Source organism: Neophocaena asiaeorientalis, unplaced genomic scaffold, assembly GCF_003031525.2.
Source record: "Neophocaena asiaeorientalis asiaeorientalis breed wild unplaced genomic scaffold, Neophocaena_asiaeorientalis_V1.1 scaffold134, whole genome shotgun sequence".
Classification (NCBI taxonomy): Eukaryota; Metazoa; Chordata; class Mammalia; order Artiodactyla; family Phocoenidae; genus Neophocaena; species Neophocaena asiaeorientalis.
This window is the reverse complement of record NW_020185339.1, coordinates 29,332,597-29,344,013: the sequence shown is the minus strand read 5'-3', so window position 1 is coordinate 29,344,013 and position 11,417 is coordinate 29,332,597. Positions and strand designations below refer to the sequence as shown.

At 51.2% G+C, this 11,417-nt stretch overlaps 2 protein-coding genes across 3 annotated transcripts in view; one reads left to right on the top strand and one right to left on the bottom strand.

Annotated features, from left to right (window-relative positions):
• CACNB3 (calcium voltage-gated channel auxiliary subunit beta 3) overlaps positions 1–1,863 on the top strand; it is a 12,159-nt gene extending 10,296 nt beyond the window's left edge. For both annotated transcript variants that reach the window (XM_024737023.1, XM_024737022.1), the window contains exons 13-14: positions 1–37; positions 495–1,863. The exon at positions 1–37 is cut by the window's left edge and continues 12 nt beyond it. In XM_024737023.1, the coding sequence (XP_024592791.1) occupies positions 1–37; positions 495–809 (352 nt within the window). In that variant the 3' untranslated portion in view covers positions 810–1,863. The remainder of the gene's footprint in view (positions 38–494) is intronic.
• Positions 1,864–2,760: 897 nt separating this feature from the next.
• Positions 2,761–11,417, bottom strand: part of DDX23 (DEAD-box helicase 23) — a 15,861-nt gene continuing 7,204 nt past the window's right edge. The window contains exons 4-17 of the mRNA XM_024736920.1: positions 10,100–10,193; positions 9,924–9,989; positions 9,259–9,397; positions 8,840–8,973; positions 8,591–8,703; positions 8,203–8,346; positions 7,882–8,107; positions 7,443–7,588; positions 6,932–7,109; positions 5,952–6,194; positions 5,360–5,511; positions 5,048–5,156; positions 4,087–4,261; positions 2,761–3,649 (exon numbers count right to left, since the gene is read on the bottom strand). Of these exons, the coding sequence (XP_024592688.1) occupies positions 3,426–3,649; positions 4,087–4,261; positions 5,048–5,156; positions 5,360–5,511; positions 5,952–6,194; positions 6,932–7,109; positions 7,443–7,588; positions 7,882–8,107; positions 8,203–8,346; positions 8,591–8,703; positions 8,840–8,973; positions 9,259–9,397; positions 9,924–9,989; positions 10,100–10,193 (2,143 nt within the window). The 3' untranslated portion in view covers positions 2,761–3,425. The remainder of the gene's footprint in view (positions 3,650–4,086; positions 4,262–5,047; positions 5,157–5,359; positions 5,512–5,951; positions 6,195–6,931; positions 7,110–7,442; positions 7,589–7,881; positions 8,108–8,202; positions 8,347–8,590; positions 8,704–8,839; positions 8,974–9,258; positions 9,398–9,923; positions 9,990–10,099; positions 10,194–11,417) is intronic.

The window sequence follows — 11,417 nt, the reverse complement described above, 5'->3', positions numbered from 1 at the left end:
ACTTCTCGGCCCTCCCAGTACCATACCTGGACTTCAGGTAGCCATTTCCAAGGGCACAGATGCTCAGGCTAAGCCAGCCAAAACAATGCCCCCTCCCTGCCCGGAGGATCACCCTTGGCCTCCAGTTTGAAGGCCAAAGGGTCAGAGAGCAGAGCTAGGGCATATGGGCGAAGGCACTTCCTGATGAGAGGAAATAAAGCAATGAGATGCGTGACCAAAGGCTATTGTTTTAGGACTCCAAAGAAACACACTTTCCAAACCCTTCTCCTTAGTCTGTCTTAAAGGCAGAGCTTGAATTTTGTGGGAGTCAAAAGCTCTAGTTTTCCGTGTCTGAAGTGGGAGAATGCTCCAGTATGCTTCTCCTTCCTTGCACTATTTCGTGTACCCAGGGACTGAGAGTTGAGGGGGGAAGAAATCCCCACCCTGCTAGAGGTGGCAGGGAGGCCAAGGCGAGGTCCGCATGGCCTCACTGAGAACTTCTGTCTTGTCCCCAGAACCAGCAGCTGCTAGGGGAGCGTGGCGAGGAGCACTCACCCCTCGAGCGGGACAGCTTGATGCCCTCCGATGAGGCCAGCGAGAGCTCCCGCCAAGCCTGGACAGGATCTTCGCAGCGCAGCTCCCGCCACCTGGAGGAGGACTATGCAGATGCCTATCAGGACCTGTACCAGCCTCACCGCCAACACACCTCGGGGCTGCCTAGTGCTAACGGGCATGACCCCCAAGACCGGCTCCTGGCGCAGGACTCGGAGCACAACCACAATGACCGGAACTGGCAGCGCAACCGGCCCTGGCCCAAGGATAGCTACTGACAGCTTCCTGCTGCCCGACCCTGGCATGCACAGGCACAGCTATCTGGGGCACCCGCTCCAGGCAGGTTGGAGTTAGACTGGCATTAGGCTGGCACTAGGCTCAGCCCCCAAAACCCCCTGCCCAGCCCCAGCTCCAGGGCTGCCTGCAGTCCCAAGGTTCTGGGAGAAGCGCGGGGCCCCCTCACCTCCTGGGCACAGTGACCCCCTAGGCTCCCATTCCAGGTACTAGCTGTGTGTGCTGCACCCCTGGCACCTTCCTCTCCTCCTGCACAAGAAGCTGCCCCACTGGGCAGTGCCCTCAGGCCAGGATCCCCTTAGCAGGGGCCTTCCCACCAGACTCAGGGAAGGGATGCCCCCTCAAAGTGACAAGAACGTGGGGTGTGGGCAGCATGACATGAGGAAGAAACAAGGTCCCTGAGCAGCTACTATCCTAACCCAAGGGACTCAGGGGTTGTGCTTTGGGGTCTGAGAGCCTCCACTCGCCTCACTGCCACACATTAGAAATGAGACAATCAAAGCCCAACAGGGTGGCACTCCCATCCATCAGCTGGGGTGGGGCATCCACACACGAGGCTGGAGCACAGGCAGGCTGGGCCAGGGCCAAAGGCCTCACAGTTGAAGCCCTTGAAGGGAAGGGCTCTCCTCACCTGCCAGGAAGCTTCCTAACACCTGAAGGACCAGGAACATGGTCAGGCCAAATGTCAGACGGGAGCCAACCTCGACTGGGGCTTTGGGAAGGGAGGGCGTGTGTAGCGGAGAACGTATGGACAGCTTCAGGGGCCTCCTTGCCCCACTCATTCTTTTGCTCTTGCATCCTGTCATCTCTGTTCTTGGCCTTCATGCCTCCTGGGGGACATGGGCCTCAGACTTTATTCCCAGATTCATAGCAGCTGCTTGTTAAGTTAGGGTTAGAAGGGGAGAGATAGGACCCAGTGGACAGCCCCCAGAGGCCCTGTGTACCCACCTTAAAGCTCTAGTGTGTGACCTACAGAGCATGCTCCACAGGACCCTGCCCCACCTCACCGTCATCACTAATAAACACCATGCACCATCCCTCGGGCTCCTGGTGTATGTCTGCTGGCTCAAGTAGCCAAGTTCCTCACTGCATGGCCCAAGTCTGGAGGAGGTAAAGAAGTATCCTGGCCTCCTCTCTCTCACAAAGAACCCATTAACTGGGAAGGGAAAAGGACAGAGCTGGGGGAGGCACTATATTCCCAGGTACCCCTTCATGCCCAGGGCCTGGAGGGAAACTTTCAGCAGCACAGAAGGGACTTGTTTGGGGAGGTGGAGAAGAGGCTTAGTCACCTTACACGGTCCCTACCTCAGGCCAAAAAGGTCCTGAAGTAGTTGCAACTTGAACTCCAGGTACTTGCCCAGCTCTTTGATGGGTAAGGAAGAGCATGTGATAAGAGTATTGGGGGAGGACCCAGGCCGTGCAGCCCTCTAGCCCTCTCCCCACAACCTAAACTCAGCTGGGCCCAGCTCACCTTTCCGTGATGCCTCTGGTGCCTGTCTCCACAACCTCCCATGAGCAGTGGGCTCAGCAGTTAGGGAGCCACAAGCAAAGGTCCTGAAGACTTGGTGTCAAGCACACTGCACCAGGGTGGAAGAGTGGTTCTGACTGCTTCACCTGCCAAAGTTTCACAACTGCTTTCCTTTCTCACCCTTGTGCAAAGCTCCCTGGAGGGTGTCCAGGCCAGAGCTACAAGTTCTGTGAAGCCAGAGCAGGGGAGGGAAGATGCATCGTGGTCCTGCTGTCGGTGCCTTTTCCATCTCCCCTCAGGCACCTTCTATAGACTTAAACTATCAGCTCAGACCCTAGGCTCTTCTTTGAATGTTGGTTTTCTTTCATCTCCCAAGTGAATCCACCGTGCCCAATGCTGTCCTCCTGGTCTTCTGTGGAACCAGGGAGGACCTGGGAGATGAGTTTAGCTAGAACTAAGACACAGCCTTAATATTCGTGTATTTATTCTCAGAACATACAAACTCTTCTCAGAGAATAGAAAACAGAAAGTTCACTCTGACTTCAAGGACTCAGCCAGCTCCCCATCCCCACACCTGCTAAAAAATTCCCCGGGTGAGGGATGCCTGGAGTGCACAGTACCCCGTGGCACAGGGCCATGCACAACTCTACACAAGGCTCTCCACTTGTTTTATAATCCCAAAGGGCAAACAGCTGTCAAAATGACAATAGGAGTCCAAGATCCATACTCCTCAGTGCCAGATCCCCGGGGTCACCTAGGGCAACGATGGTGCTGCAGCTTACGCAGTCACGTCTGTGCCGAAGAAGTCCCAGCCCGGCAGCCAGGTCTGTTCAGTCTAGGAGGCAGTGCCAACTGGCTGCCCCCATACCTGGCAAGAGCTGATGGCCCAATGCAATCCCAAAGCCCGCCGGAGGGGCAGGGCTGGGCCAAAACCCAGGGTAATTTGTTCTCCTTGCCTCCTAGCTTCCTCTCCTCTTACAGCCCCACACTCAGGCCTTCAGAACTGAGGGTCTGGGCCAGGGAGTCTGATTGTTTCCTAAGCCCCCATAAGAGTGCGGACCTGGGAAGAGATGTGAGGGTCCTGAAGAACAGGCTCCAGGGCACAGCCTTGAACCGCAGGGAGAGTGCTGTGTCAGGCAAAGATGGTCTCTTCCCGGCGCTTCTTGGTGAGGATGGTGCCCGGCTTGTGCTGGGCATCGGGGTGGTTGGCTAGCTCTGGGGGGCAGGAGGACACCGGGCTCTCCAGGATGGCCTGCTTCAGCTCATAGAACACAGCAGAGTCCTCTTTGGTGAGGAAGGTGATGGCCACACCACTCTTGCCTGCTCGTCCCGTGCGGCCAATGCGGTGGATATAATCTGGGGAGGGGGAGGAATGTCACTCAGGGCGCCAGGCCAGATGCCCTGGTGAGCAGTGCGTGAAGCCTCCACTTCTACAGGCTTCATCCTTGCCACCACATCTCTGAGGGCAGTAAACACAGCTCGCGCTGCCTGAATCTGCAGTGCCCACGGTGCTCTGCCCGCTAGCACTGCTGATGGTGGCCATCCTACCACATTAAGACGGGGTGGCCCAGCTCCGTTCTTCTCCATACCCAGAAGACAGAGTGCAATCCCAGGAGCTGGGACAACACACCCAAGAGAGATACAGGGCAGGAGCTCTTCTCACTGGGACAAGCAGCCCTAGGCTCAGAGCTGTGAGAGTTGGCAGCAGTAGCCTCCTCAGTGGAGCTATTCGAGGAGAAACGGGCAAGGAATCTCCCTTTACCTGGACTGAAGCTGCTTTCCCCTGCACTTACCTTCAATGTTTTTGGCCATATCATAGTTGACAACCATAGACACATCTTGGATGTCGATACCACGACCCGCCACATCTGTAGCCACCAAAATATCCTTGGCCCCAGCCTTGAGGTTGGATAGTGCAAACTCTCGCTGCTCCTGGCCTTTTCCACCATGCAGCGTACAAGCATTGTACTGTTGGAAGAATGGTGAGGTGAAGAAAGAGCAATGGGATCATGGAAAGACAGAAGTTAGGAGGGAGTGGACCGGGAGGAGGGAGGGTTGCAGAGAGCAGCAGGGGAAATGGAAAGGGAAAGGAGGCAGAAGAGAACAAGGGCAACTGAAGGAGAGAACAGATGAGCTGAAGAAAGGGATAGGAGAGATTGGGGGGGGTGGTGGTGAGGGGAGACACAGACAGGGCAAGGTCAAAGGTAAAGTAATCAGGGGTGAGATGTGGAGCCAGACAGATGAGAAGTAGTGAAAGAGAGAATGAGGGTAAGAGATGAGGGTGGAAAGCAGGGACCAAGAAATTTAAGGAAGTTTAAGCCTGAGTGGAAAGGACACACCCTTCCCCTCCAACACCAGTATCAAGAGTAAAGGACACTCATCACTAACATATCCCTCCTGACTACACCACCCTCTCTCCCAAACATAAACAAACACGAAACACTTTGACCCACTCTACTCCATATCCTCAGATCCTGCCAGGATGTGTCTCATAACCTCTCCCTGGCCCCAGCACACTTGGAGGAAGACCCAAGGCAGCTGTGGCTGGCACTGCTGGAATGGACAGGGAGTCATAGCAATCGACCAAGTCCTCTTTATCCCCATCAACCACCGTTTTCCCTCTGACCCTGGCTTGTTAAATATTGGAGAGGTTCAAGAATAGGTAAGCACTGAAAGCAGAAGCCTACGGGGCCCGTCTAGTTTCAGAAAGCAGCACCAAAGAGACCAGGCATTGCTCTCCCCTCCCAGACACACCCCCATCTTCTCCAGGGATTTGGCCAAAACATCACAGCCCTTCTTCTGGTTGACAAAAATGATGATGGGGGGATCAAAGCCTTGCTCCAAGATTGCCAGCAGCTTTTTCCTGGAGAGAAGAGGAAGAGAAAAATGAGATGCATACTACCCTCCACTCCAAGTGAAATGCCCAACACTGATCTACAAACACCAATTCCAGGATCTCCAAAGCCCAGCTCTTCAACATGGCAGAACAGTCGCCCTCCAGCCACCACTCGCACTAAAAAAAGCCTCTTCTCCATTCTGTTTCCCCTGGCTCAGCTGCCCCCATACCTCTTTTCAGACTCTGACATGAGGAAGACCTTCTGTTCCACACGTTCGTGGGGCTTGCCGGCAGAGCCAATGTACACCACAGCAGGTCGCCGAAGATAGCTCCGGGCCAGACGCTCCACCGCTGGGGGCATGGTGGCCGTGAACATGACTGTCTATGAAAACAAGAGGTTCAGCCCTGGGCCCAGGCAGACACATCACACATCCCACCATCAGCACAGGCAGCGCAGCCCAAGCTGCAGAACAGAAAATGAGCCATGGTGTGAGTTTTGACAGAAGTAGTGCCTGACAGACAGAGAACTGTCCTTTGCCTTCCCACTTCTTTTCCTCAGTGCCTATTCAGCAGAGTACTTTACATCTTATGCTAACAGGAAGGGCTGAGAGCATTTGCCAGCACCTGTGGCGGGCAGTAGCATGACTGTTTGGAATCATTTTTCCAGGGCTAAGAGGCTACACTGCTAGGACTGTGAGAGGACTGTACATGGTGAGCCATGCCTCACCATTCTGGAAACATGCACTTGCCTAGGGCAAGAAGGGCCCTGGAGCAGGTCTGGCAACTTGCCCAACTTTTCCCAGCCTAGGGAAGCAGCCTTACTTGGCGGTACTTATGTTTTCCTGACTCGAAGTTGGCCAACATCTTCTCAGGGTCCTCAGCCTCATCCGTGTCCGGCTTCTGGTTGCTGACAGGCATGTGCTCCAGGATCTTCTGGACGTCTGGCTCGAAGCCCATATCAATCATCCTGTCTGCCTCATCCAGAACCACATAGGTACAGCGGCTCAGCACCAGGTAGCGGTTCTCCAGCACATCAATCAGACGTCCTGGAGTAGCAATCACTATCTGGGGGGTACAGTGGAATCATGTGTGGCCCCAGCAGGTACCCCTTTCTTCTCTCTTCTGTGAACTATCCACCCAATAGATCCCCAATGCTAAGGAACTTTGACCCCAACCTCCAGTTATGTTTGGTAGTGAAAGTTCCTAAGAAGTGGCATGAAATCACTTGTTGCTACCTTGGATTTTTTTCAGGAATGAATGGGGTCTCTGAGTAAGGTCCAGGGATTAGACAGAAGAGGCAACATCAACAGAACTTTCTTAGACGGAAGAGAGACTAAGCAATACTATGGAGGGGGTTGGATAAAGGGATTACACTAAGAAGCCTACAGAAGACTTGATTCCTACAGCAGACTTCTTGTAAAAAGCTCTCCTCCCCTACCCTAAGAAGAAGGCAACACAAAATCAATGACATGGTCTTTCAGAGCGATTAAGAGCACAGCCTTCACATATGAATCTCAGCTCTGCCCATCACCAGCTGTGACTTTGGGCAAGTTATTAACCTGATTCTCAGCTTCACCTGTAAAATGGAAATACCGTTATCTATTCTCTTTAAGGTGGTTGTGAGAATTAATGATATACAGAGTACAATCCCTGGTGCATAAGTCCTCCATAAATAACGGCACATATATACATACCAGCCCCTTTCTTCATTTACTGTACATCTATGGCAGAAACTAGAAACAGAGCCCCCAGACAGAGAGCCCTCCCAAATGGCGGGCTGGCTGCTGGCTGGGTGAACAAACCTCACAACCCATGCGCAGCCTGAAGCCCTGGTCTTCTCTGGAGATGCCGCCAATGACAGCCACAGTGCGGATGCCTAGCGGCTTCCCGAACTTGATGGTCTCTTCCTCAATCTGCTGAGCCAGCTCACGAGTGGGGGCCAGGATGATGGCGTAAGGGCCCTGGTCTGACTCTTCGATCCTGTGGTAAATGCGACATTCCACAGTTTCATGAGCTTTGGTTCTCATCCAACCACAAACAGGAGCAAGACAAAGTCACTCTTAAGGGCAACTAAAGGGAATGAGGAGGGTGGTGGGAAAAGAATGTAACAATTGCTCTTAAAAATCAGACTCCGGGATAGCCAAGCTCTCCAGGGAGTGGTCCTTGCCAGCAATAAAATCATACACTTCTTTGATATCATGATACAATTATTCCCTAATATCTGACCCAGACTAAAGGCTTCTGATTATAGACTTAAAAAGAAAACCAAATGCTCATTTGCCATTTTCACCAACTGGTGTCAGCTGATGTCACCTGTCAATTTTGGGGAGAGTGGTAATCCAGACCAGCAACGGGATGAGGAAGGCTGCTGTCTTGCCGCTGCCAGTCTCAGCCACTCCAATGATGTCACGATTCTGTAGCCCAATGGGAATTGCCTGACGCTGGATAGGTGTCGGCTCCTGTAGTGACCCAGAGACAGTAACGTGTACAGGCAAAATTATACTACCTGGGTTGCTGCATACGCTAGCACAATGGGAGGACACCAAGCATAGTGAACAGGAATGGGACCCGAGAAGAAACACAATCAACAAACAATACTTCCACCAGAAACTGAGAGACGTCACCTTGGTGCCCACTGGCAGAGACGGCACCGAACAGTCTAGGAACAAAGTTCTCTGTTCTCAAATTAAATCCATACCCCCTAGAATCTGGGAACACGTAAGGCCTTCTGGGCCAATCTGCTCCTTCATACCTTGTAGCCACACTTATCGATGACCTCCAAGATGTGTGGAGGCAGAGAAGAGTCTTTCCAGGATCGGATGGGATTGGGGATCTTGCCACCTTTCGTGGTGATGCTGTAGTCCTCACGGAAGATCCGCCAGTCCCTGTCTGTCATCTCATCCAACTTCTTCTGGGACCAATGCCTATCATCCCAGCGTTGCTTGGCTTCCTTCTTACGAAGTTTGCGGAGTCTTGCCCTGGAGCAGGACACGGGGAATGAAGGGGTTCATATCCTCCATCTCCTTCCTGTAGACTCGGCTCTGCCCAACCACCCGCAGCCCTGCCAACTCACTCCTCCTGCTCCTTTTCTTCCAGCGTCCGCCTCTTCTCCATTAGGTCTCCATAGAAACGTGACTGCTCTCGTTTCTGCTGCTTTAGGTCAATGCCTGCAATGAAGCCTCGCCCCAACAACTGCACCTGGTGCCGTTCTTTGTATCTGGGATTGAGACAGAGGAAGAGGAAAAGAGAAGGAGCTGCTAAGCACAAGCATGGAGGTGCAGACTACCAACATTACCAGTTCCCCTTCCAGTCAGGGTCCTTCACCGCCCAGAGGGCTGGCTAACTACTATTTTACCCATCTCCTCATCCCAGCCTATCTTACTTCTATCTCTGTAGTCACTGGCTCTCTCTAGCAACTGCCTAGTTTAAAAGACCTAGCACTGAGGCCTGAAGACACTCACAGGGGGTTGTAGTCAATGGAAGTGTCCTCAGATGCATCCCACTCAAAGACAAACTTGCGGTCATTGAGATGCCTCGTCCGGCGCCGCTTCTTGATGCCACCCAGGTAACGCTCCTGCCCGGGCACAGAACACAAAGCCCATCAAACAGGAGGCCCAAATCTCATATACAGAGATCAGACTGGCCCAACAACCAAGCCTCCTTAGTGTGTGAGGAGCGTGGGGCCACGAAGACAGAGCTGAGGCCTGCACCTTAATGGCATGCAGTTCCTTGCTCTTATCCTTCTCCTCCCGGATTTTCTGCCGCCCTTCCTCATCCTCATTTCCATTGGTCTCCCGCTCCATCCTCTCCCTGCGTTCCCGACGTTCCCGTTCCTGAGGGTCTTCTGTAGACCAAAGAAAGCAAAGCTGCAGAAGAACTCAGTGGAAGAAAAAAGAGGGCATGGAGGAGATCCAGACAACAGACACCAAATGAGTAAAAAAATGGGGGGGAGGTTTATGATACAAGGGAAATGGAGACCTAACAGAAAGATATTTTTCTCAGAAACTTGCCCCATCCTTCCTTCTTCCAAACTCAGAGCAAACAGCTTTCTAGCTCTCCTAAGTTACACCACAATCCCATTCCCACCCTTCCCTACCCTGTCTAGGGGCTACAGGGTAAGAAAACGAACCCAACATTTTCCTGCCCAAGTCCTGGAACTGTTTCCTTTTCTTCCTCTCTTCCTCAAGCATCCTCTGGCGCTCCTCCACCTCCTGCTGCCGTCGCTTTAGGGCTTCAGCCTCTCGTTCTGCTTTGGAGAGGAACTTGGGCTACAAAACAGATTACAACTGTAAACAACGATCTAGGAACAGGGTAGAGTCACACCACTGATGGCAAGATGGCAGGGAGCCCAAAAATATTTGCTCAGGCATTAAACATGTTAAGGAAAACATAAATAGGCCCAGGACCCTGTTACGGGCTAAACTGTGTCTCCCTCAAAATTCACATGTTGAAGCCCTACCCTCCAGTACCTCAGAATGTGACTGTATTTGGAGACAGAGCCTTTAAAGAGGTGATTAAGGTAACCTGAGGCTCCAAGGTTGGGCCCTAAACCAATCTGACTGTGTCCTTATAAAAAGAGAAAATTTGGACACACAGAGGGAAGAGCACGTGAATATGGAAAAGACATCCATCTACAAGCCAAGGAGAGAAGCCTCAGAAGAAACAACCCCATCTGATCTCAGACTTCTAATCTCCAGAACTGTGAGAAAATAAATTTCTGTTGTTTAAGTCACTCAGTCCGTGTGTTCTGTCATGGCAGCCCTAGCCAACTAATACAGACCTTCAAGCTCTTACCTTAGCCTCAGCTTCTTCCTCAGCCTTTTTCTTGGCCAGAAGTTCCTCCAGGGATAATGGCTGGGCCTGAAGATAAAACACAGGACTTCAGTCCATAGAGGCTCTCTCCCTGTGAAGAACAAAGTTGGGCTTGAACTGAAGAGGAAGATGAGGAAAAAAATCCTTCCTCTTTTTACCTTAGGCTTCTTATCACCATGTTCATCCTCTTCATCCTTCCTAGAGTCTCTGTCTTTCCGAGATTTAAAATCTTTTCCTCGGCCAGGAGATAAACTTAAAAGCAAAGGAACAGGAAAAGTCCGTATCACTCTTAGCCTAGCCCCTGGATGAGGCTCAGACTGAGCTTGCCAAAAGAGGATGGAAGTTTTCCCACGACTCAGCAAGACCGGCCCACAGTCATCCAACATGTCCTGAAGCTCCTTTTGCAGACCTGGTCACTCTGCCTGCTCTGAAACCTAACGATGGCCCTATCTTGGCCCCATTCTACCTGAATCTCCTTTTCTGAGACTATTCTCTTCTGGGAAGTGGATCTTCACTACTGATACCAAAAATTATTTCCTCCAAATATTACTCAGCCATAAAAAAGAAGGAAATATTACCATTTGCAGCAACATGGATGGACCTAGAGATTATCACACTGAGTGAAGCCAGACAGAGAAAGACAAATATATGGTATCACTTATACGTGGAATCTAAAAAATAATACAAATGAATTATTTACAAAACAGAAACAAACTCACAGACACAGAAAGCAAACTTATGGTTACCAAAGGGGAAGGGGGGCATGGAAGGCTAAATTAGGAGTATGGGATTAACAGATACACATGACTATATATAAAATAAACAACAAGAATTTACTGTAGGGACTTCCCTGGTGGCACAGTGGTTAAGAATCTGCCTGCCAATGCAGGGGACATGGGTTCGAGCTCTGATCCGGGAAGATGTTACATGCCGCGGAGCAGCTAAGCCTGTGCACAACTACTGAGCCTGTGCTCTAGAGCCCACGAGCCACAACTACTGAGCCTGCGTGCCACAATTACTGAAGCCCGTGCGTCTAGAGCCCGTGCTCCGCAACGAGAAGCCACGGCAATGAGAAGCCTACGTACCACAACAAAGAGTACACCCCGCTCGCCGCAATTAGAGAAAGCCCGCGCAGCAACGAAGACCCAACGCAGCCAAAAATAAATAAATTAAACTTTTAAAAAAATAAAAAACATACAATTAAAAAATTTCTTAAAAAAAAGAAGTTACTGTATAGCACAGGGAACTATATTCAATATCTTGTAATAACCTATAATAAAAAAGAACCAGAAAATATACACGTGTGTGTGTGTGTGTGTGTGTGTGTGTATATATGTGTGTATACATATATACACGAAACTGGATCACTTTGCTATACACCTGAAACTAACCCCATATTGTAAATCAACTATATTTTGATTAAAAAAAATATTTCCTCCAAACAGCATATGCATGTCAGTAGAAAAAAAAAAAATC